General features: G+C 42.7%; 2 protein-coding genes across 7 annotated transcripts in view; both read left to right on the top strand.

The window, feature by feature from the left end:
- The first annotated feature begins 4,427 nt into the window (after positions 1 to 4,427).
- On the top strand, positions 4,428 to 18,120 carry LOC118221472 (NACHT, LRR and PYD domains-containing protein 3-like). Of its 3 annotated transcripts, none has more exons than XM_035406589.1 (8): positions 4,428 to 4,543; positions 8,494 to 8,761; positions 10,094 to 11,894; positions 13,524 to 13,697; positions 15,961 to 16,134; positions 16,412 to 16,585; positions 16,744 to 16,790; positions 17,021 to 18,120. In XM_035406589.1, the coding sequence occupies exons 2-8, from the start codon at positions 8,503 to 8,505 to the stop codon at positions 17,563 to 17,565; spliced, it is 3,174 nt and encodes a 1,057-aa protein (XP_035262480.1). In that variant the 5' UTR covers positions 4,428 to 4,543; positions 8,494 to 8,502; the 3' UTR covers positions 17,566 to 18,120. The 3 variants fall into 3 exon arrangements, with proteins under 3 accessions (XP_035262480.1, XP_035262479.1, XP_035262481.1); XM_035406588.1 differs by having other exon boundaries at positions 4,467 to 4,720; XM_035406590.1 differs by having other exon boundaries at positions 4,469 to 4,720; positions 10,106 to 11,894.
- Positions 18,121 to 22,044: 3,924 nt separating this feature from the next.
- The window catches only part of LOC118221471 (NACHT, LRR and PYD domains-containing protein 3-like), a 28,246-nt gene continuing 24,991 nt past the window's right edge, over positions 22,045 to 25,299 (top strand). Inside the window, exon 1 of one of the 4 annotated variants that reach the window (XM_035406585.1) lies at positions 22,045 to 22,505. The gene's annotated coding sequence lies outside the window, so the exon portion shown is untranslated. Of the gene's footprint in view, positions 22,530 to 25,299 lie in introns of all 4 variants that reach the window. The other 3 variants (XM_035406584.1, XM_035406586.1, XM_035406587.1) reach the window with 3 other exon arrangements.

Raw genomic sequence — 25,299 nt, 5'->3', positions numbered from 1 at the left:
GACCTGTAGAACATGCCCAAACTCCAGCCCTGTTCTGTAGTACACACCCATACTCCAGGCCTGACCTGTAGAACAGGCCAAAACTCCAGGGCTGACCTGTAGAACATGCCCAAACTCTAGCCCTGATCTGTAGAACACACCCATTCTCCAGGCCTGACCTGTAGAACATGCCCAAACTCCAGGCCTGACCTGTAGAACATGCCCATACTCCAGGCCTGACCTGTAGAACATGCCCAAACTCTAGCTCTGATCTGTAGTACACACCCATACTCCAGGCCTGACCTGTAGAACATGCCCATACTCCAGGCCTGACCTGTAGAACATGCCCATACTCCAGGCCTGACCTGTAGAACATGCCCATACTCCAGCCCTGATCTGTAGAACATACCCAAACTCCAGCCCTGATCTGTAGAACATACCCAAACTCCAGCCCTGATCTGTAGTACACACCCATACTCCAGGCCTGACCTGTAGAACATGCCCATACTCCAGGCCTGACCTGTAGAACACACCCATACTCCAGGCCTGACCTGTAGAACATGCCCAAACTCCAGGCCTGACCTGTAGTACACACCCATACTCCAGGCCTGACCTGTAGAACACACCCAGACTCTAGCCCTGACCTGTAGAACAGGCCCAAACTCCAGCCCTGATCTGTAGAACACACCCAAACTCCAGCCCTGTTCTGTAGTACACACCCATACTCCAGGCCTGACCTGTAGAACATGCCCATACTCCAGGCTTGACCTGTAGAACATGCCCAAACTCCAGGCCTGATCTGTAGAACAGGCCCAAACTCCAGGCCTGACCTGTAGTACACACCCATACTCCAGGCCTGACCTGTAGTACACACCCATACTCCAGGCCTGACCTGTAGAACAGGCCCAAACTCCAGGCCGGACCTGTAGAACAGGCCCAAACTCCAGCCCTGTTCTGTAGTACACACCCATACTCCAGGCCTGATCTGTGAAACACACCCAAACTTCAGCCCTGATCTGTAGAACATACCCAAACTCCAGCCCTGATCTGTAGAACATACCCAAACTCCAGCCCTGATCTGTAGTACACACCCATACTCCAGGCCTGACCTGTAGAACATGCCCATACTCCAGGCCTGACCTGTAGAACACACCCATACTCCAGGCCTGACCTGTAGTACACACCCATACTCCAGGCCTGACCTGTAGTACACACCCATACTCCAGGCCTGACCTGTAGAACATGCCCATACTCCAGGCCTGTCCTGTAGAACATGCCCAAACTCTAGCCCTGACCTGTAGAACAGGCCCAAACTCCAGCCCTGATCTGTAGAACAGACCCAAACTCCAGCCCTGTTCTGTAGTACACACCCATACTCCAGGCCTGACCTGTAGAACACACCCATACTCCAGGCCTGACCTGTAGAACAGGCCCAAACTCCAGCCCTGACCTGTAGAACATGCCCATACTCCAGGCTTGACCTGTAGAACATGCCCAAACTCCAGGCCTGATCTGTAGAACAGGCCCAAACTCCAGGCCTGACCTGTAGAACATGCCCATACTCCAGGCCTGACCTGTAGAACATGCCCATACTCCAGGCCTGACCTGTAGAACACGCCCATACTCCAGGCCTGACCTGTAGAACATGCCCATACTCCAGGCCTGACCTGTAGTACACACCCATACTCCAGGCCTGACCTGTAGAACAGGCCCAAACTCTAGCCCTGTTCTGTAGTACACACCCATACTCCAGGCCTGACCTGTAGAACAGGCCCAAACTCCAGGCCTGACCTGTAGAACATGCCCATACTTTAGGCCTGACCTGTAGAACATGCCCATACTCCAGGCCTGACCTGTAGAACATGCCCATATTCCAGGCCTGACCTGTAGAACACACCCGTACTCCGGGCCTGACCTGTAGAACACGCCCATACTCCAGGCCTGACCTGTAGAACACACCCATACTCCAGGCCTGACCTGTAGAACACGCCCATACTCCAGGCCTGACCTGTAGAACATGCCCATACTCCAGGCCTGACCTGTAGAACACGCCCATACTCCAGGCCTGACCTGTAGAACATGCCCAAACTCCAGGCCTGATCTGTAGAACAGACCCAAACTCCAGCCCTGTTCTGTAGTACACACCCATACTCCAGGCCTGACCTGTAGAACACACCCATACTCCAGGCCTGACCTGTAGAACAGGCCCAAACTCCAGCCCTGACCTGTAGAACATGCCCATACTCCAGGCTTGACCTGTAGAACATGCCCAAACTCCAGGCCTGATCTGTAGAACAGGCCCAAACTCCAGGCCTGACCTGTAGAACATGCCCATACTCCAGGCCTGACCTGTAGAGCATGCCCATACTCCAGGCCTGACCTGTAGAACACGCCCATACTCCAGGCCTGACCTGTAGAACATGCCCATACTCCAGGCCTGACCTGTAGTACACACCCATACTCCAGGCCTGACCTGTAGAACAGGCCCAAACTCTAGCCCTGTTCTGTAGTACACACCCATACTCCAGGCCTGACCTGTAGAACAGGCCCAAACTCCAGGCCTGACCTGTAGAACATGCCCATACTTTAGGCCTGACCTGTAGAACATGCCCATACTCCAGGCCTGACCTGTAGAACATGCCCATATTCCAGGCCTGACCTGTAGAACACACCCGTACTCCGGGCCTGACCTGTAGAACACGCCCATACTCCAGGCCTGACCTGTAGAACACACCCATACTCCAGGCCTGACCTGTAGAACACGCCCATACTCCAGGCCTGACCTGTAGAACATGCCCATACTCCAGGCCTGACCTGTAGAACACGCCCATACTCCAGGCCTGACCTGTAGAACATGCCCAAACTCCAGGCCTGACCTGTAGAACATGCCCATACTCCAGGCCTGACCTGTAGAACAGGCCCAAACTCCAGGCCTGACCTGTGGAACATGCCCATGGAGCTCATATAGAGCACAAATAAGTATGGAGTCAAAGCCCCTCCTTAGCGTACTCTTATTGGGTCCAGTCGCTGTGTGTATTGTTAGCGAGCCCCCTTTGAGTGCTTCCATGGAGGTACTTAAGGGTCCATGGTACGTCTCTGGGTTCTGAAATGATCTAATATATATCAGCTAATTCCACCCAAATCACTGGGATGTGTCCTGAGTCCAGTGCCATCAGCTAAGAACTGCCATGTTCTTACCAGGGCAATTCCTGTTGAAGAGTTCTTCTGGTAGGCAAATTGATCTTGCACAACTGAAAGGATGTGATGACTGTTTCATTTGGGCATGCATTTTTCATGCACTTTTCTGGGGGTGGAAGTGTAGTATAGTGGATAAGGAGCTGGCCTTGTAACCTAAAGATCACAGGTTCGACACTGCCATTGTACCCTTAAGCTGCATTGCTTCAGTATATATCCAGCTGTATAAATGGATGCTGTGTAAAAGTTGTGTAAGTAGCTCTGGATAAGAGCGGGAAGAGAGAAATTCTTATCCAAACTTTCATATTTTACATTTGGGGAGAAATTCTTATCCAAACTTTCATATTTTACATTTGGGGAGAAATTCTTATCCAAACTTTAATATTTTTCAATTACCGTCTATTGGATTACATGGAATGTTTGAAGTGGGATTATTAAAAATGCTACAGTAAAATTTCACAGTAATGGGGTAGGATGTAGACCAGGACCCCTTCTGCCAGGAACAAGTGACAGAATTTTCTGAACTTTTACATTTGGAGAGAAATTCTTATCCAATTTTCATATTTATCTAATATGTCCATTTTTCAATTGGATTTTATTACTGTATTTGTTTATATAGACAGTTTGGAGTTTTATTTCCATATGGTGCAGTGATATTTCATCCACACCATTTCAAATGTACATTATTTCCTGTTCTCTCATACACATGTAATGTTGAGACGATTAGATTCTAAGGAGAAAACAAAATGCGTGACACTTGGGTATCTGACATTTCAATATTACAGAAAACGTCGTCTTAAACGACATGTGAAATGATTGTAACAAAATAAAAAATAATGGTAAAAAAACTAATTTCAAATCACCACCTTTGTTCAATTTCTCACTTGAGCCTTATCTCACTTTTAGAAGCAAATTATAGCCTTTGCAAACCGCGAAACCATCAGATCATATAACGCAACCGATTTAAGGTGGACCGGAAATTTCAAATCGGGAGCTGCGAATCGGGAGCCAACTTCAGCGTCGTCACTTCAAATATGTCGATATTTGTTTGAATCTATTTACAGCTAAAGTTGTAGAAATACTTTAAATATTATGAAGCTGTTGAAGTGAAATTAAGAATTATATCCTAATCCTCCATACAGAATTTTAAATTCTATTTAGGATGTAGGCCCAACGTTCTGAGTTTTTTTCTTCTTCTTAACTATTCTAAAGACATTGCAGAAGACATTTGCATGAATGGAGAATGAAACCTCAAAAAAAAAAAAAAAAGCCGCCTGTCTGTCGGTTCTTAAATTCGTTTCGTTTCTGCTCACAACAATGAGGAAATAAAAACTTATACGATGCGGGATGTGCTCATTACATTTGAAATGTAAGTCCAACTCATATTTCATCCATTCAGTGCATTCTAGGACCGCCCCTGCCTTAAGATGAAGTAAGACGACGTCGGGGTGATCGTTTAAATCGTTAAACATGATCAAGTGGTCCTAGCAGGTAGATTCCGAAATCATTGGGCTGGGAATATTTCTGTGACCTGACAACACTGGATGTAAGTAACCTTTTTATTTTCACAACATAAGTGATTAAAACAGGCATGCAAACGCAGCGGACAGTAAAACATAACACGCCGCTGGATAACACGTTTATGATAAATGCAGCGTTGTGGTCTGTTAAATGTGTGACATGGCACTACAAGGGACGCATGAAATATGGCACACTCTTAAATTCGAGTTTTGACGCGACGTGAATATGTCGCATAGTCTATCTATTATGTAAATCTGGTTAAATAATAACAGGTCTTGCCACAAGTTATATGCCGATATCCTGAATTATTGTTCTTACTGATCAATTTGTATTATAAATTAGTGCGGGTGTAATGGTGCGATGTAGGATATGTTAACGAAGTTCTGTAGTAGGTAAAAAATAAATGTAAAAAATAAAATAAAATATGACTCCACACTGAACCGGTCTTTATACTTCTTGCCCAATCACTTTCGGTTTAGGGAACAGAAATTTAAAAACGAGAAATGAATGGTTTTATCGCAAGGTAACATCAAATAGCGATTGCTTCGGAGGAAGCTCTGTTAAGCTACCAGAAATAAGCCCCATGTTGCCGACGAATTATTTGTGCGAAATAGGCTATTACTTTCTTGAAAACTAGCTTGTTTTAGCCTGTGTGCCCACAGAATATGATATGAGCATTCTGCGATTAAAACTGAAAACTAAACGAAGGATAATGCATATTCAGTATAATCTATGACTTAGAGCCGTATAAAGATCTCGGATAAAGAAAATAGGAAACCACTTAATAGACGTAGCTCTGGTCGCATTACCAGCATAAGCTAGACCTAATGTGTGCGCTTAAGTAAACATAAAAATATTTTACAATGTCCTTACTATCATAGGCCATCAGATCATACAGTACCCTATATGCGTAAGTTATACTATTCATATTTTTATCTGAAATCCAAATGCCTTAAGAATGTAGCCAAAATAAACTTCAGTCTACCGTTACCATACTTCTGGTGTGCACTATCAGTCCGCTGATTAGGTTTGGGACGAAGACATACTTTTTCTTGATTTGGCTCTGTGCTCCACAATTTTAGATTTGTCTAAAATTAACATTTGTTTAAAGTGCAGATTCTCAGCTTTTATTAAAGGGCATTTTTTTACATTTTGATATCACCATGTAGAAGTTACAGGAAATTATACATCCCCCCATTTATATATATACATATATATATATATATATATATATATATATATATATATATATATATATATATATATATATACATATACATATATATACACACACACCGATCAGCCACAACATTAAAACCACCTGCATTTTTCTGATTTAATATTTTATTTTCTTTGTTTATAATCAAACAATTCACACTTGGTCAAACGCAGACTCAGAGCTTTTATTAAAGGGTATTATCATACATTTTGGTTTCACCATGTAGTAATTACAGCACTTTTCATACGTAGTCCCCCATTTCAGTGTTTTAGACAAATTAACATAACGTCAAATAAAGTCATGTTTTGTATTTGGTTGCATTTCCTTTGCATGCCATGACTTCCTGATGTCTGTGACCTATCAACATCATCAGAGTCTGGATATCTTATTGTCAGGTTTTTTACATTTACAGAAACTCTGAATTTGAATAAATCTCTATGGGAATTGGGGGGTGGGACTAGATTCAGCTGTAAATTATGCTGATACAGTATGGAACACATTTGTTGGCTAAATGGCTTTAAGTCATCAAGGGTCCAAGGTATCAAATGAGCCTCAAACCACCGTGCTGCTGCCAGATATGCAGTAGATACTACAAGCATTGTTTCTCCTGAATATTTTTTCCATTAAGTTTCAACAGGAAAACTGAAGGGGTGCCAATAATTGTGGAACCTTTTTTTTGGGGAAATATTTTTTTTATTTAAAAAATTTAAGACTTTGGTTGATTCCAATGAATCATTAATCAAGCACACTAGTTTACACATGGAAAATAAAGCTTATGTCAATATCTGTATTATTTTTTAGTTTATAATTTTTTAAGCAATTTTTGTGCATATTTATCAAGGGTGCCAATAATTCTGGAGCCCACTATATATATATATATATATATATATATACAGTGCCCTCAAAAAGATTCAAGCCCTTAATAAATATGTGCAAAGCAGGCTGTATAAAATAAACAACACAGGTAATGAGCTACTGTAAGTATTTGACCCCCTTACTGATTTCTTCTGTTATTTCAGATTTATTGCACTTGGTTGCACTTGGTTTCAAATCTTAAGAAAAAATGTAATATTAGACAAAGGGAAATTGAGTAAATACAAAATATATGTTTAAAATTATTATTTCATTTATTTAATGAAAAAAGTTATCAAACACCCATATCTCCCATGTGAAAAATCTTCCTGAGTTACTTAATCAACCAATTCACCAAATTTAATAGATTTGATAGATTCCGCTGATTCAACACAGCTAGGCTTGATTTCCACCAGCCTTGTTGAATCTAAACAGCACTGATATTGATCCTTACCATCAAAGACAAGTAGTCACCACAAAGTTTCTACAAGCACACTATGCCACAATCAAAGGAAGTTCCAGAAGAGATAATAAAAAAGTTGTTGAAATATATCAGTCTGGAAAAGGTTTACAAAGCTATTTATAAGGCTCTGGGACCCCAGTGAAACAAAGTGACAGCAAACATCTCCAAATGGAGAACACTTGGAACAGTGGCGAATCTTCCCAGGAGTGGCTAGCCAGCCAAAATTTCTCCAAGGGTGCAGCAACAACGCATCCAGGAAGTCATAAAAGATGCCAGAAGAACATCCGAACAACTGCAGGCCTCTCTACCCTCAGCTAAGGTCAATGTTCATGACCCCATATTAAGAAAGATAAATGTGAGTCATTGCCAAGTAGCAAGGCAGAAACTACTGCTAACCAAGAGAAACTTCAATGCTCATCTCACACACCTGGGTGATCCCCAGGCCCCTTGGGATAATGTTCTATTGACAGTCAAAGGCGGAACCTTTTGGGTGACATGGGTCCCATTATGTCTGGCGGAAAGCAAATACAGCATTTCACAGCACATCATACCAACAGCCAAACATGGTGGGGGCAATAGGGTGGGGTGGGGATACTTTGCGTCCTCGGAACCTGGACAACTCGTCATTATTGAAGGAACTGTGAATTCTACAGTGTATTTGGGCTATACAGAAAGACTTTGTTCCGAAACACAAAAGCAGGTGCACATCTGGCTGAAAAGAAACAAGATTAAAGTTTTCGAGTGTCCTAGTCAAAGTCCTGACTTGAACCTAATAAAGATGCTGTAGCTTGACTTGAAACGAGAAGTTCATGCCTGTTCATGCTGGAACGCCTAGCACTTTGTCTGAATTAAAGCAGTTCTCCAAAGAAGAGTGGGCTAAAATTCCTCCACAGCAATGTGACAGACTGAGATCAAATTATAGGAAGCGTTTGGTTGCAGTAATTGATTGTAAAGGTGCTGCAACCAGTGATCAATTTTAAGGATGCAATTACCTTTCCACATGGGTGATATGGGTGGTTGATAAATTGCTCATTAAATAAAGGAAATAATAATTTTAAAAGTGTGTTTTGTGTTTACTTGTTACCATTGTTATAATTTTTTTGTATAAACCTTTCAGTGTGAAAATGAAATAATAGAGCAAATCAGGAAGGGGGTAAATACTTTTTCAGGGGTGATAATACAGTTGTTCAGAGAATAAAAATGAAAATAATAATTGATTAAGATTTGCTCCTGATTTACTGACTACCTTATTTCCTCTTATTAGGTGTCTCTAATGGCTGACTCGATCCTGGAGATCCTGGAGGAACTGTCAAAAGAAGAATTTAAAAAGTTAACATTTTATTTGAATGACCAGGTACTGAAAGGATGTAGACCCATTCCACGAAGTCAACTGGAAGACAAAGATAGGACAGATGTTGTCAGATTGATGAAGAGCTCCTATGGTAACAGGATGGTGGAGATCACTCTGGAGATCTTAAAGAAAATTTCAAGAAATGATCTCATTCTGAAATTGGAGAGCGATCCTGAAAATGGTAAAACGCATCAATGTATTCATACAGAGCGTAAGAATGAGTAGTTATTAGAATACTTCATTTGAGAAGTTACAGGTCCTTTCTTGAAGCAAAACTACAGATTCAAGCTCCCCCTCCAGACTACAGCTGCCCCATTCAGGGTACCCCTCCAGACTACAGCTACCCCATTCAGGGTCCCCCTCCAGAGTACAGCTGCCCCATTCAGGGTACCCCTCCAGAATACAGCTGCCCCATTTAGGGTACCCCTCCAGACTACAGCTGCCCCATTCAGGGTACCCCTCCAGACTACAGCTGCCCCATTCAGGGTACCCCTCCAGACTACAGCTGCCCCATTCAGGGTACCCCTCCAGAGTACAGCTGCCCCATTCAGGGTACCCCTCCAGAATACAGCTGCCCCATTTAGGGTACCCCTCCAGACTACAGCTGTCGCTTTCAGGGTATCCCTCCAGACTACAGCTGCCCCATTCAGGGTATCCCTCCAGACTACAGCTGCCCCCATTCAGGGTATCCCTCCAGAATACAGCTGCCCCTTTCAGGGTCCCCCTCCAGACTACAGCTGCCCCATTCAGGGTACCCCTCCAGACTACAGCTGTCGCTTTCAGGGTATCCCTCCAGACTACAGCTGCCCCATTCAGGGTACCCCTCTAGACTACAGCTGCCCCATTCAGGGTATCCCTCCAGACTACAGCTGTCGCTTTCAGGGTACCTCTCCAGACTACAGCTGCCCCAATCAGGGTACCCCTCCAGAATACAGCTGCCCCATTCAGGGTATCCCTCCAGAGTACAGCTGCCCCATTCAGGGTACCCCTCCAGACTACAGCTACCCCATTCAGGGTACCCAGCCCTTGTTATTCATGGTAAACCTGGCCTGCCCTGGTGTATTAGATTCTTGGGGGATTGTCCCCCAATTATTGACTGCAACTGCATCCATTCATGTGCTAATCCCACTGCCAATTCAGGAGAGCCTGAATCTATTTCCGAAACACGTGGAGGAACACTGGTGGTTCTTTGCACACTGTGGACTACGGCTTTTCATATGCACCTTTGATATGCAGTCCATGGGCACCCGATCAGCCAGCGGGGCTCACTAGGGAACAATGCAATGCAGACCCCTAGCTAACCGAACCCTGCCATACCCTAGGCTATGCAATCAGCAATTATGCATTGCTCTATGGAGCTACGGGCCAGTCGACACTGGCTCAGCATGGTGCCTCAACCAAATGAGCCACCCAGAAGCTGTGCCAAAAACTCTCAGAAGGAAAGGTTCTAAACTGAACTTTTAGGGACTCCACCATGTATCCAAAAAATGGAATGTTCTGAACCGAACCAAAATTTGTTTTTCAGAAACGTGTGCTGAAAGAGTCCGGGAGAAGCTGAAGTCTAGGCTGAAGAACAGGTTTGAGTGTATATATGAAGGGCTTGCCAAGCCTGGAAAACACACCCTGCTCAACAGTATTTACACTGAGCTCTACATCACAGAGGGGGACTGTGAGGGTGTTAATGAGGAGCACGAGGTGTGGCAGCTAGAGACAGCATCCAGGACACATGCTACACAAGACACTGCAATCAACTGCAATGAAATCTTTAAACCCTTATCTGGACAAGAGAGACCCATCAGAACTGTGCTGACCAAGGGCATCGCTGGTATTGGAAAAACGGTCTCCGTGCAGAAGTTCATTCTTGACTGGGCGGAAGGAAAAGCTAATCAGGATGTTGATTTCATTTTTTTTCTTCCTTTTCGGGAGCTGAACTTGATTAATGAGGAGTACAGTCTCCTTGAGCTTCTGCAGGTCTTTCATCCTGAAATGAATGGGTTTGAAAATATTGAGTTTGATAATTACAAGGTTTTGTTCATCTTTGATGGTCTGGATGAATGGCTTCATTTCAGTGTCCGGAACCGTAAGATACTGTCTGACGTAAGAAAAAAATCTCCTGTAGATGTGTTGCTGACTAACCTCCTTAAGAAGATTCTCTTCCCCTCTGCTCTCCTCTGGATCACCTCTCGACCTGCAGCAGCCAGTCGGATCCTGCCTGAATTAATTCACCGGGTGACGGAGGTCAGAGGATTCAATGATGCACAGAAAGAGGAGTACTTCAGGAAGAGATTCAGAGATCAGAATCTTGTTGAAAGAAGTATCTCTCACATAAAGACATCCAGGAGCCTTTACATCATGTGCCATATACCACTCTTCTGCTGGATGTCTGCTACTGTTCTGGAGCGACTTTTGAGTGGACCTGACAGTGGAGAACTCCCTAAATCACTGACTGAAATGTACTCATATTTCCTCTACACCCAGGCTGAATTCATGCAGAAAAAATATCAGGAGAACCATGAGACAGATGCACAGAAAATTCTGGAACCGGTTAAGGAGATCTTTCTGAAACTGGGGCAGCTGGCTTTTCAACATCTGGAAAAGGGAAATTCAATATTTTATGAAGAGGACCTGATAAAGTGTGACATTGATGTCACAGAAGCATCAGTGTACTCTGGGGTGTGCACAGAAATCTTGAAAGAAGAGTCTGTGCTGCATCAGAAGAAAGTCTACTGCTTTGTACATCTGAGCCTCCAGGAGTACCTGGCTGCATTGTATGTGATTCATTCATTTATAGGAAAGAACTTCAGGGCTTTGAAGCCCTTCTTCGGTAAAAAGAGTTTACCCAATGGACTGTCTCTCAGTGACTTCCACAAGAAAGCTATTAAGAAGGCTCTGGAGAGTAAGAATGGACACCTGGACCTTTTCCTTCGATTCCTTCTGGGCCTCTCACTGGATTCCAATCAACGCCTTGTCCAAGGTATATTGACACAGACAGGAAGTAACCCAAAGTGCATCCAGAAAACAGTTCAGCACATCAAGGTCTTTAAAGAGAAAGATCCCTCCCCAGAAAGATGCATCAACCTGTTCCACTGTCTGTCTGAACTCAGTGATGATTCCCTTGTGAAGGATGTCCAAAAGTACTTGAGCTCAGGAAGTCCATCTGGTGAAAAGATCTCACCTGCTCACTGCTCTGTCCTGGCCTATGTGCTCCTAGTATCAGAGAAGGAGCTGGATGAGTTTGACCTGAGAAAATACAACACCTCAGAAGAGGGGCGACGTAGACTTGTCCCAGCTGTGAAGTGCTGCAGGAATGCTGTGTAAGTATTAGTTTGTAATTCATTACCATAATCTACCATAAAAACCTCAATCCAAATTTATCTGATATCACCATTTATGTCCCCATTTACTTCATTTACTTCATCCAAAGCGACGTACAATATGTGCATACCAAAGGTCATTGGAACAACTACACAAAAACAGGTCTGATAAGGTACCATTCCCATTATGTAACAGTTATCCATTGCCATGAACACATTAAGTCCAGTTCACACAGTAAGTATAGGCTAGACCAAAAAGTTATGGTAAGTCAAACTAGGAGGCATGATGTCAAGGTACAACAAGATAACAATACATGTGCAATGGAAGGGCTGGATAGAGATACAAGTGCAACATGAAAGTGCTAGAGGAACAAGATAGAAGGATACAAGTGTGTAAGAGTGATCCTAGATGACCAAGTGGTTCGTACAGGAATGGGGAGTTTGTTCCACCACTGGGTGAGATAGGGTGGAGAAGCTCTGTGGTAGGGACATGCGAGAACCATTCACCCAGATGGTAGGGAGTGTGAGTCACCCTGCTGTAGCGGAGCGGAGTGGTTGAGCTGGTGTGCAGTGTAAGCCAGGGTCAGGACATGATCCTGGCAGTGACCGGTAGCCAGTGGAGAGACCTCAGCAGGGGAGTAACGTGGGAGAACTTGGGAAGGTTGAAGACAAATAGGGCAACAACATTCTGAATCATCTGTAGTGTCTGTATGGCACAGGCTAGCAGGCTTGCAAGGAGGGAGTTGCAGTAATTAAGACGGGAGGTCACCATAACCTGGACAAGTAGCTGGTTGGAGTGTGTGGTCAGGTGTTGTACAGGAGGAAACTGCAGGCCTTGATGTGCTCCTTGAGCTTCAGCTGGTCACCCAAGACCACCCCCAGGCTGCAGAGTGAAAGGCAGTCACTGAGGTACCATCAACAGTGATGGAGAGCTCCCGTAGTAGGGAGGTCTTGTATGGGAAGAATAGCAGCTTAGTCTTGTTGAGGTTGAGCTTCAGGTGATGCCTGACCATCCATGTTGAGATGTCAGCCAGACAGGCAGATATTTTCTCATTGACCTGTACTTTTTCAAATTAAAAACATTTAAAATTTACAATGTGACTCACTTTGCAGTGCAGGAGCTCAAATATCCACACAAGATTCTCACAGTTGCTTGTCTCTCTGTTATGGTCCCTGTCCTGTTCATTTTTTTGATGCAACATATATCCAGTTTCTAGAAATCCGATATGCATTGCATGCAATAGTGTTGTCTTTATACAAGAAATCAGTTGTGAATTGGATTTGTCCAATCCAACTTGCATTACATCTGAATGCAGTGTGGGCCACATTGTGCTGATATGGAATATCAGTGTAAACAGCCCAGTGTACGTCCCCCTGTCACAGTGTCACCAACGTTTTTCTGAAAGGAGACTGGTGAGGCTTGCTTCTGGCACCTTTCCAAAGGCTATTTGTTGTTGTTGCTTTTAGATGAGGTGATGGCTGGTTTTTGCCGTTGGATGAGGCAATAGCTGGTAGGTTGTCAGATGGAAAACAAGGTTAAAGACATTGTAATGTAAAACATGCTAAAAATCAGAGAACCACAATAATAATGAGCTGAGATTTTGGGACACTGTCGCTACTTTTCTCCAGGCTCAGTGGCTGTAATCTGACAATGAAATCTCTTCAACCTGTGGACTGTGCCCTGCAGTCAGTCTCCTCACCCCTCAGAGAGCTGGACCTCAGCAACAACAACCTGGGAGATTCAGGAGTGGAGCTGCTCTGCTCTGCACTGAAGAGTCCAAACTGTAAATTACAGACTTTGAGGTAAGGTGTGATGTTTAAAAGTCCAGATTTACTCACATTTGACCTTGTTGGGGCGACATAGCTCAGTAAGTAAGAGCAGTTGTCTGGCAGTCGGAGGGTTGCTGGTTCGATCTCCGCCCTGGGCATGTCGAAGTGTCCCTGAGCAAGACACCTAACCCCTCTGGTGAATGAGAGGCATCAATTGTAAAGCGCTTTGGATAAAAGCGCTATATAAATGCAGTCCATTTACCATTTACCTTGTAATACATGAGCTTACTGTATATTAAATATATTAATTCATGAAATATGGAATCATTGAACATTCTTGACTTGAATAATTCACATATCTTGAAGTGATGTTGAGTGTTTTAAAAGTAAGTGTTCGTAGATCCAGGCTGAAATGTCCATCATTCTCAGTAGTAAGTTGAATCCAGGGCTCCATTTTTGCATGCTGAGGTCACTAAATCAGTGCATTTCATGTCCAGTGTTATTGTTCTGTGCATTATTTCCTTCTTGTTAGGCAACATTTTAATAGTAATAATAATGATAATAAATATAGCTGCAAGCAGCAATATCGGGGGCCAAACACCAAGTGTGAGCCGTAGCACTTTGAGGGGTTCTTTGTCATGGACTGCAAAACAAATCCAAATATTATTCATACTAACTTTGGTGTGTATTGGATGTAAGGGCACATTTGTAATAATTATTTAAAATGAGATTAGATTATTGTAGAAAATTTCTGTTTTGAAGAGGGGCTGTAGCACCATCTAGGGTGGTGGGGGCACCAAGTTTGATACACATGGACTATATGGGTTTCTCTTCAGTTTATACATTATGATGCTGGATTATAATGATGTTTAGTCTAATATCATTTTGCAAACTTTTTGCATAGTCATATTTACTTTTCTATGGGAATGTTGAACTGAGGGGAACATGTTTCTCAGGACTGTTGCAGGGAAGCAGTTTGAGGGTTCATGTCAAATTTCAAACATTTTGGGCTTACGGAGCCAAAGCAAATGAGTATTTTTCTGAATGCGCCCCCTATAGGCCTCATTGCAGTATAACACTGTTGCCCGTTGTGCGGCAGCGTTCGTAGTGTATATCTTTTTTCACTCGTGTCCATGCATGCTTCTATCGCTCTGAAAATACATCTGTGACCATTTTCACGTACGGTGAGCTTCATTATATTTGGGACAAAGACATATTTTTTTAGTGATTCGGCTCTGTACTCCAAAATGTTATATTTGTAATCAAACTATTCACATGCAGTTAAAGAGAATTTTATTAAGGTACTTTCATACATTTTGGTTACAGAACTTTTCATACATAGTTGCTCCATTTTAAGGCACCATAATATTTGGGACAAATGACTGTACAGGTGTCTCTGATTAGTCAGGTCTGTTCAGGTGTGTGTTGTGCTTCTTTGATGTAGGTATAACAGGCCTTTCAGTATCTAGTCTTGATTCCAGGCTTGTGATTGCCTTTGGTGTCTGCTGTTGGTGTTTGTCAGCATGAAAACCAGAGTTGTGCCAATGAAAGTCTTGGAAACCATTATGAGGCTGAGAAATAATTAAAAATTTTAAAAAAAAACAGAGACAAAGACCAAACCTTTTCCAAAATCAATATTTTGGAAGAAAGAGAGCACTGGTGAGCTCAGAGATTTCAATGGGCCTGGTAGACCAAGGAAGACCTTTACTGTTGATGATTGAAGAATTCTCACCACCATAAAGAAATACTCCCACATACCTGTCCGACAGGTCAGGAGGCAGGCATGGATGTGTCAGCGGCTACTGTACACTGAAGACTTCACGAGCAGAACTACAGAGACTGCACTGCATGATGCAAACCCCTAGTTAGCTGCCAAAACAAAATGACCAGGTTGCAGTTTGCTAAGTACCTAAAAGAGCCTGTAGAGTTCTGGAAAAGATATTGTGGACAGATGACAGACCAAGATTCAGTGTGTAGACCAAAAGGAACCACCCAAGATCGAAGTACTAAACATGACTAATTTCACTTACATACTGTAGCATTACAAAACAATTCTCTTAAATAAAAGCTGAGAGTTCGCACTTTAACCATGTGTGAATTGTTTGATTACAAATCTTCAATTTCTTGTGTATACAACACAAAAACACCAACCTGATGCTTTTGTCCCAATACTTTTGGAGGGCACTGTATAAAATGTTCATAGCCATTGTCTGCGTGGGCACGTGCATTAATGTGTGTGTGTGTGTGCATGTGCATGTGTATGCATATGCATGTGTGTGTGTGTGTTCTCTTGCAGGCTAAGGGAGTGTAATCTCACAGATGGCTGCTGTGATTCTCTGGCCTCAGTCCTGCGTTCTTCTCACTCAGAGCTGAGAGATCTGGAGCTCAGAGACAATGAGCTGCAGGATTCAGGAGTGAGAGCACTCTCTGCTGGACTGGAGGACCCACACTGTAAACTGCAGAGACTGGGGTGAGGAGGATGACCATGTAATCATAACAAACGGATTGTTATAATACCCATAATTTATTTCCTTATGCAATATCTGTGAAGCACGTATGACTGAGGCTTTTACTGTATTGGCAGCATTGCTCATTTGTGATGTTCCATATGAAAGCCTGACACTGGCATTTTAGGCAGTCAGATGAATAGCTCTGCATTAGCTGAGCACCTTAAACTAAAAGTGTCAGAATTTCTCCTGCTTTTCGTCCAACGCTTAGAGAGAAGAGTGCTTTTCTCCTCTCTGCAGGCTGTCAGGCTGTCAGGTGACCGAGAGAGGCTGTGCTTCTCTGGCTTTAGCTCTGCGTTCAAACCCCTCACATTTGAGGGAGCTGGACTTGAGCTACAATAACCCAGGGGAGTCGGGAGTGACAGCGCTCTCTGCTGGACTGGAGGACCCCAGCTGTAGACTGGAGGCACTGCTGTAAGTACAGAGTGGGTGTTTGTGGGGGGCAGGAGTAGTGAGAGAGAGGGTGCTTTATTGAGTCCTCTCCTGCTATAAACACTGCTATAAAGTCCTGTCAGAGTGTGGAGCTCTCCCATTGGCTCAGAGCTTGTCTGTCTGTCTCTCTGACCCTGCAGTGTAGACCATAGAGGAGAGACCAGGCTCAAACCAGGACTGAGGAAATGTAAGTCTGCCATGACCCACATGTGCACATACACACACAAACACACACATGCAATCTCATGCGCACGCACACACACAAACACACGTGCAATCTCACGCACATACACAAGCACACACACACACACACACACATGCAATCTCAAGCGCACATGCACACACACACACACACACACACACACAGGCTTATCCTAGCACTGATGTTATCAGTTCTAACCTTTCTGTTGTCTGCAGATGCTGTTCAGCTCACACTGGACCCCAACACTGCACACAGAATGCTGTCTCTGTCAGAGGGGAACATGAGGGTGATATGGGGGGATGAGCAGCCATGTCCTGATCATCCAGAGAGATTTAGCACCTATCAGCAGGTGCTGTGCAGAGAGGGGCTGTCTGAGCGCTGCTACTGGGAGGCGGAGTGGAGAGTGGAGAAAGGAGGGAAGTTGCCCTGGGTTGCCATGGCCTTTAAAACGATTGGCAGGAAAGGACGGGGTGGCGCCAGTTCGTTTGGACACAACGACAAGTCCTGGAGTCTGTACTGCTCTAAACAGAAATGCTCTGCCATACACAAAAACACAACCACTGACATAACTGCCCCCCCATCCCCGTTCCGCAGAGTAGGGGTGTATCTGGACTGGCCAGCTGGCACTCTGTCCTTCTACAGCGTCTCCTCTGACACACGGACCTTCCTGCACACTTTCCACACCACCTTCACTGAGCCTCTTTATCCTGGGTTTAAAGTGAATAAGGGAAACTCTGTGACCCTGTGCATGCTGGGATAGACTCCTAAAGTCCTGGAGGAACTCCTGAGTCTTCAGCTCAGCGCTCAGGCAGGATGGGATGTGATTCCCCTTGCTTCTCTGCATGGGCCTGAATTACTTGGTTGTTTTTGGCAGTCTTTTGTTTCCTGCTTGCTATAGGAGTGTTTAAGCTTGGGATTAGCTGTCGAACGTAAACCTGATTTGCTCCTAAAATGATACATTTGGAGCTCAGGAGACACTTTTTTCCCTTCTCAAGCGAACAGCCTGCCACTAGACACACTGCTTTGCAAATCTGGCACATTATCTTACCAGCAATGTTTTTTTAATGGTTTTTACATACATTTTTACATTGGGAGAAAGGTATGGGCAGTGTCCCTGTGCAAGCTGGGATTGACTCCCCCTGTGCCAAAGCAGAGAGGGTCACAGGTAGATGAGGGACCACAGCTCTGTACTTTCATGGTTGCATTTGTAATTATTAAACATTTCATATATGGATGTAACCTATGTAATTAAATCTGACACAACGCCTCTGATGTTTACTGTAAATCAATAAAATGGGGTTAACACCTGCATCTCTATCTGCATACAAGTCTGTTGTCCTACGCACATTCACACACTCCACAGACTCATTCACGTGTGCACACACGTTGATTTAAGCACACTCGGATCAGTTTGCTTCATAGGCACGCCACACATTTATTTGCGTTCAGGGCCGGCCCAAGGTTTTTGGGGGCCCTAAACAAAAGTCTACATGGGGCCCTCTGTTTCGGTTGAAAACCACCCCCCAAGCCCCAGCCAGCAAGATTTGGTACCAACAGAAATATATTTAGATTAATTGAAAAAGCCATTGTCTTAGGGAATGCAATTATTTATTAAAAATATATATTAAAACAACCTAATGTAGCAGAACAAAGCGCAAAGAACAACAGGCTTTAAATCAAATTGTTAAACAAGATAAACTACAATACAAACAATGCAAGCAGCATGTAGGGTCATGCTCTCAACCTTCGGCAGCTCCTCGGAAAACATTAGTTAAGTTTAACGCTGTTAACTAAAGTTTGTAGCTAGCTAGCTAAGCTAACGTATTGGTGCTGTTTTGGTTTACACAGTTTATCACGCCGTGTGTTACAAATAAACGAACAAACAAACACGCAATGGAATCCTCACCTCCTTAACCCCAGATTTATTTCAGAACAGGTGGCTAACGTTAGCCACCCCCAGCTAACGTTGAGCTGAGCTGTCATATTGCATCATACCCCCCTGTCCCATTGGGGGGTGGGTTTCAATAACTTAAAAATATTTATCCAATTTTGATCTAGTTGGATAATTATTTAGCAGTGCAAGAAAGGTGAAAATACTTTGTCCCCCGACCTTCGTTGTGAGTATTCAAAGATAACCATACCAAACATGATTACTTTTGGTTCGGTATTTGCTAATCATGCTTAATACATTTATACTTTTCTCCATTCAGAGATGGAAGTTGCTGCTTTGTCTCAGTGTCTCAGTGAAATCCAGACATGGATGACAACAAACTACCTTAAACTCCAAAAAGACATAAATATTGAAGGTTGGCTCCAGGCACAGTCTGACTAAGTCCCCATGTTTAGATGTGCCATTTGATGGCCATTCTTTTAAACCATCAAAAACCATAAAAAATCTGGGAGTCATAATGGATCCTGAGCTTTGCCTGGATGTCCACATTAACTCGTTAGTCAAGACATCTTACTTCCACCTGCGCAATATTGTGAAATTGAGACCAATCCTGTCTAAGGAAGATTCCGAAATGCTGGTTCATGCCTTCATAATGTCTAGGCTTGATTATTGCAATGCTTTGTTTACTGGCCTACCAGACTCTACGCTACAGCGACTTCAATTAGTACAAAATGCAGCAGCCAGAGTACTTACCCACACACACCGCTCAGAGCATATCACTCCTGTTCTTAAATCATTGCATTGGCTCCAGGGTTGAATTTACAGTGTTGCTAACTACTTACAAAGCATTGCATGGCTTTGGCCCTTCATATTTGCAGGATTTGATTGAACCTTATATTCCCTGTCGTACCCTGCGTTCAGCTACTGCTGAACTTTTAGTGGTTCCTCGTTGCCGATTAAAAACAGCTGGGGGAAGAGCTTTTAGCTGCGCTGCACCGTGCCTCTGGAATTCAATCCCAAGCCATATCAGAGGTGCAGCTACAATTGGTTCTTTTAAATCATATCTTAAAACGTACTTATTCTCATGTGCCTATTCCTCTTAGTTTTGACGTCTTAGGTTATTTATTTATTCATTTATTTATTCATTTTTATTTTTAAATTTATTTTTATTGTAAAGCGCCCTGGGATGTACGCATGAAGAGCGCTATATAAGAGCTTATTGTATTGTATTGTATTGTATTGTATTGTATTCGTTGGCGTGAATGGAGCGGCCTTGCAATACCGAGGGTGCCCGCTAGTCTTCAGTGGTGCTCTATAGGAATAGGAAGCGATTATCTTGGCGCCGATATGGCGCAGTCCGTAGCTATTAACTAACATGATTAAAGAGGTTGTTAAAAATTATGCTTTAAACTTGCCAATGTGGCTGCGAGACGGAGGTCTGGTTGAGATTCCAGACCCGGTTAATAGCTGCCTCGTTATTATTCACACCCCAGTGTTCTTAGAGGTTGAAGGGCAAGTCACTCCTCTGACAAAACTGATGATACTGTAGACACCTCTAGTCCACACATGACAGAATGAGTCTTCGCCCAAGTTTTCCTCTGCACATGGATGGGGATTGAAAATCCACAACTTGTCCTCTGTACTGCTGAAATTCCATTTTTGGCATCAACACAAACACATGTGACTTGTGGCTGTGACATCACTTTTTGTTTCCAGATGTTTTCTTTTTGGCACAGGCAGAGGTGCGGCAAGGTGGCAGGATGTTATCACAGGCAGAGGTGCTGCCCCATTGCAGGATTGCAAATGCCTGCACATATCATCCTTCCTTATTATTGTGACATCACAGCCAGGCCAATGGAAATGACCATCTGTCCTGCGGCCTTGATGGCAATGTAAAGCACACTGGGTTGCCTCTGTGTATGAAATGCGCTATAGATAAAGAAATAAATAAATTTTGATTGATTGATTGACTTGCAAATTCTCATGTCTACAGAAAGAAAGACCATTTTAAAATACAGTGGATTTATATTGTGGATTACACTATTTGCTAAAATGATTTAGATTGTTTCTCACAGACCCATAAGTGTTTTTTGTTTTGTTTTGGTTTTTTTTTACACCAAACTGGTAAGAAAATTTGACATTTTTATACAACTTAAGTGAAAAATAGGGCGACCAAAATAAATATCCCTCATTGTTTCATTAGTGGTTAGGGATGCACATTTTCAAAAAAAAAATCTTGATCGATAATCTTTTAAATTAATGAATAATGGAGTCATGAACAGTAATTCCATAATAGCTATGGCAAAATTGCTAGACAATAGCCAATGGTCAGTCGACACACTGTATTTCCCTCACACAGTAAAGGCATTTAAAACAAAACTTAGAATAAGATTAGATAGCCTGGTGTCGGTTTTTACATAGCTTCCTCTGGTGGGCAAGTAAAATTATTACATTTTCATCCTCACAGCACTCATGACAAAATAATTATTTTAATTTGTTAAGCTTGATCAAGCTTGAGTACTGAAGAATGATCGATTATTGATTAATCATGAGCATCCCATTAGGGCTAAATTGGGTCACAAATAAAGTACAGGTCTCAGTCTCACAAAAAACAAAGACAATTTAATTTCACTTCAATTCAAAAGATTTTTTAGTACAATAAATCATGTAAAAACTACCGGGGGGGGGGGGGTTAGGGGTTAGGGGTCAGGGGCTTTGCACTTTGGATATATACCAATGTATATCCTCCATCAGCAGAAAATGCAAACTTTGATTAAATAATTGAAAAGAATTGCTGTCCTTAGATGCGTTCTCCAATGCTGGAGTACTTTGGATCTTTTTGTTGGTTTTATGCATGGACAGATGGTGCAGTGATAGAAGCTACAACATGTAGTGGAGCGTTGCATGGAGGTGGGTGTCCATGGATAATAACTGACTGGTGCATCTGTTAAAGGAAAAGAATGTAACTGCAGAATACTAATTCAAATAACTTTTGCTGTTAGGACCTTCATGTGTGAGGCATCAAGCACATACACTCGTATAGAATGGAGCTTTCCGGCATACACAGGTATATCAGGCTAATACAAAGACATTCTCTCACGTTAACATTACCATACCTTTTCCATATTTTCTTGAACAAAAGTGGCGGTACGCGTCTTTTTCGTTACTTTATATTGTAGTAAAGGGAGTGACGTACTCCACCGTCAGGATCCTACTACTAATCCCAATTGGCTCACAGAACTAGGGGCCTCAGGAGGGAGGACTGCATTTCTATAGAGACAGAGCGCAATTAAGTCCCGCCCACACCGGAAGGGAAACAATTCATCGCTCTCCATTGCCTTTGTATTGCGTGAAGGTGCGTCCCAGATAGCAAGCGCCTCTGGGCTTCTGGCCAGAATCAGATCAGATCCGGAACACTCCGCCCGACAATGCACTGTAAAATGTAGGGTTCAAGCCAGGTATTAAACACGTCACATATTTTTGCTTCCTTATCAGTTTTAACTGCAATACGCGCACTTTTCTCTGCTCGGCATCTCTTGCAAAAATTAAAGCAAATCAATTCTATAATATATATTTTATTCTCAATTATATAATATTTTATATATTTTAAATACAAGTAATCACACTCCAACTACTTATGTAATGCAGGTAACTTGCACTTAACCTAATTTAGTAAGATCGAGATCCAGAAGGAAGTTAACAAAAAAAAAACAAAAAAAAAACTTTAAAGCTACCATACAAGAGTTTCTGTTTCCCGGACGCCAGAAACTGATCACCAAGACTCGAGCTGCAATATTTGACGAGTTGGGGTGAGAAAAATAACTTTCTTTAAAGTAAGTAATTATCGAGGCGGCTTCTCTTCGTTTTGCTGTTCTCCTAGCTCTGTTTGTCCGTCCTCTCGCCGTCTCCCCAGCTCTACGTAGGCTACACTATAGCTGGCCTTCTAAAACTCCGGACCGGACCCTGTGTCACATTAGATGTAAATTAATGTATTCATATATTTTTTTGTGTCCGACGCGCTGTGCGATTGAACCAGAGACTGTAAAAAATATGGACAAAGCTACTGTGACGTCACCCATTGCCTCTCCGTGGGTCTGTAAAACACGTTTTGAAGCTCAATGGCGGGCGCGGCCATGTTCTCGATTTGGAGCCAAAACCATAGAGTTAAGCGGCTCTGTGATTTTTACAATGTGATTGACAGTCCGGTGCGAAAAAGCCCATCAACCTGAACGAACGATTGCAGAACGAACTTGAGGCTAGCTGACTGTCTGCCGTTATGTTTTAAAATATATTATCAGATGTTTAGGGAGTTTCATTTCCATCCGTGACTGTACTGTGTCATGTAATCACGTTGTATGACATTAAAAATACAATTATGTTCAGTTATCTTTACATTACAGGCATTTAGCAGACGCTCTTATCCAGAGCGACTTACACAACTTTTTACATAGCATAATTAACTTTAATTTATGTTTCTCAGCAAAACGAATATGCTTAGCTAGCATATCACCTTGCCAGTGAGCTAGGTAGGCTATCCGTGGTTAGCTCACACATTAGCAATATGAACCACAGGGGAAGAACATTGACTACACTGATGGTCAATCAATCAGAGATGTGTAGGCTACTGATGATTTGACTAGGCTAATCTTCGTATAACTGTCTGGTAGACCTGCTGTTAACCGAGCAAGTTGTCGTAGGTTTTCGCCAGTCAGTTAATGAGCCAGTAACTGCTACTAGCTACTCCATCGCCGTTTGTGGTGTTCACTTGCTGGGTGACGCTGGCTGACCGATCGTTCGCAAATCACTTTCTACCGAATAAAAATTAACAATGTCAGCGGTGATTAACAAATCTACCAAGTATTTTAATAAATGATCTGCAGGCGTGTAAATATGACAACGCACTTTGTAGGACAGTTTTCCACCTGGTGCATGAAGACAAAAATAATGTAGCCTACATTGAATTTCTAATTATTATTAGGCTATTGTTTTTTTCTTGTAAATCATCAAAACCAATGGAGAAAAGCCAATATACGCAAGGAGCCCCCAGGACCGATTCTGAGAACCACTGTCTTAAATGCCTAGCTTGTCGGTCTCTTAAATGGTAAAAACATGTTCCTTTCTAAATACCAAGATGGTTAATTTCGTTAAATTCTGTGTGTGATTTCATCGTGTGTTTTATGTTATTCAGCAAATTAACATTGAGACTCTTAATTCGCTTCGTGAAACTGAAAAAATGTTTATCCCAAAATCGGGATTATAGTAGCTTTGTCACATGCGTCAAGCATGGCCCAGGTAGACATTTACGAAATGTACACGACTGACAAGCCGTCAAACCAGCGTCAAACACGTCTGACAGATTGAATGTTTGCCGGTTAAGGTTAGCTAGCTAGTCAAATGGCTTGGTAGCCGAATTTGCGAACTGTTTATTTGGTTAAGTAGGCTAAAGGAAATAGTAAAAATGACTCGGCTACCAAAAAACTTAAGAGGAGGATTATTTTATGGTTGTCTGGTGCAGCTGTAAATAGCACACGCCATAATGAAATCACTACGAAATGAGATGCCTGCATTTTCTGACTTCACACAGGTGGACCGTGGCCGGAGCCGCAATGTCAAGGCCAAGAGGCGCCACCGCCCACCCCAGTGACCATAGACTGTAGCCCCTACTGTAGTTTAATCCTGCGCAGTTATCAGGAAGTGACGCAAGCTGTACCTCATTGGTCCAGAACAAATATTGGCACTGTGCCCAAATGACGCAATAAATCATGAAGTCGACCCATGGACAGTCATAAGACAAATAAAATACACATATTATGACTATTTATTCTTGTGAGAAAAAATTATTGACTTTGTATTTTGATCGCATTTGTACCGTAGACTTACATGGAAACCGGATATGAAAACACCTATACTGGAGCCATCCGTAGTGGCGCTAGTGAGCAACCAGGAACTACAACACCAGGAAATGAGCTTCAAAAACGAAGTCACATTTTTTATTATTTATTTATTTATTTAATGTTTATTTGATAGGGACAGATACATTTAAACATAGCGTATTGATAAACAATAACCAATGCAATGTATCACAGCATTTATAGCATATGCTAATTTCCGATGCTTGTCCCTAGCTGGGCTTTTCAAACACATACATACAGCACAAAATCATATAATCATAAAACACATAATGCTCTAGTAGTTTATTGTATAAAATACATTAAAATTGAGTAAAGATATCATAAAATTTAATAAAAACCTAGCAATTCATAATCACATATGATTACACAACTGGGTGCATTTTAAAAATTGCTTCAGTTTATACTTAAAATGCTCAAAGTTATGGTCGTTTTTAAAATGCATAGGTAAAGAATTCCAGATGCTAACCCCCTTAATAGAAAACGCTGTCTGGCTGTCTTGCACAAGTTTTTCGATATGGAACCTTACAATTCCCCACAGTTGCCCCCCTAGTGGTGAGACCAGAATCCTGCAAAGATTTCACCATGTCACTAAGACATGTTGGAGCCATATCATGTAGGCATTTAAAAGTAAGTTTGGCATTGGCAAACTTAACAAAGTTATCAAAACTTAAAACATGCAGTTTTTTTAGAA

The sequence above is a fragment of the Anguilla anguilla genome, chromosome 2 (genome assembly GCF_013347855.1).
Source record: "Anguilla anguilla isolate fAngAng1 chromosome 2, fAngAng1.pri, whole genome shotgun sequence".
NCBI classification, from domain to species: Eukaryota; Metazoa; Chordata; class Actinopteri; order Anguilliformes; family Anguillidae; genus Anguilla; species Anguilla anguilla.
The sequence above is the reverse complement of the archived record's forward strand: the minus strand, read 5'-3'. Positions and strand labels throughout refer to the sequence as shown.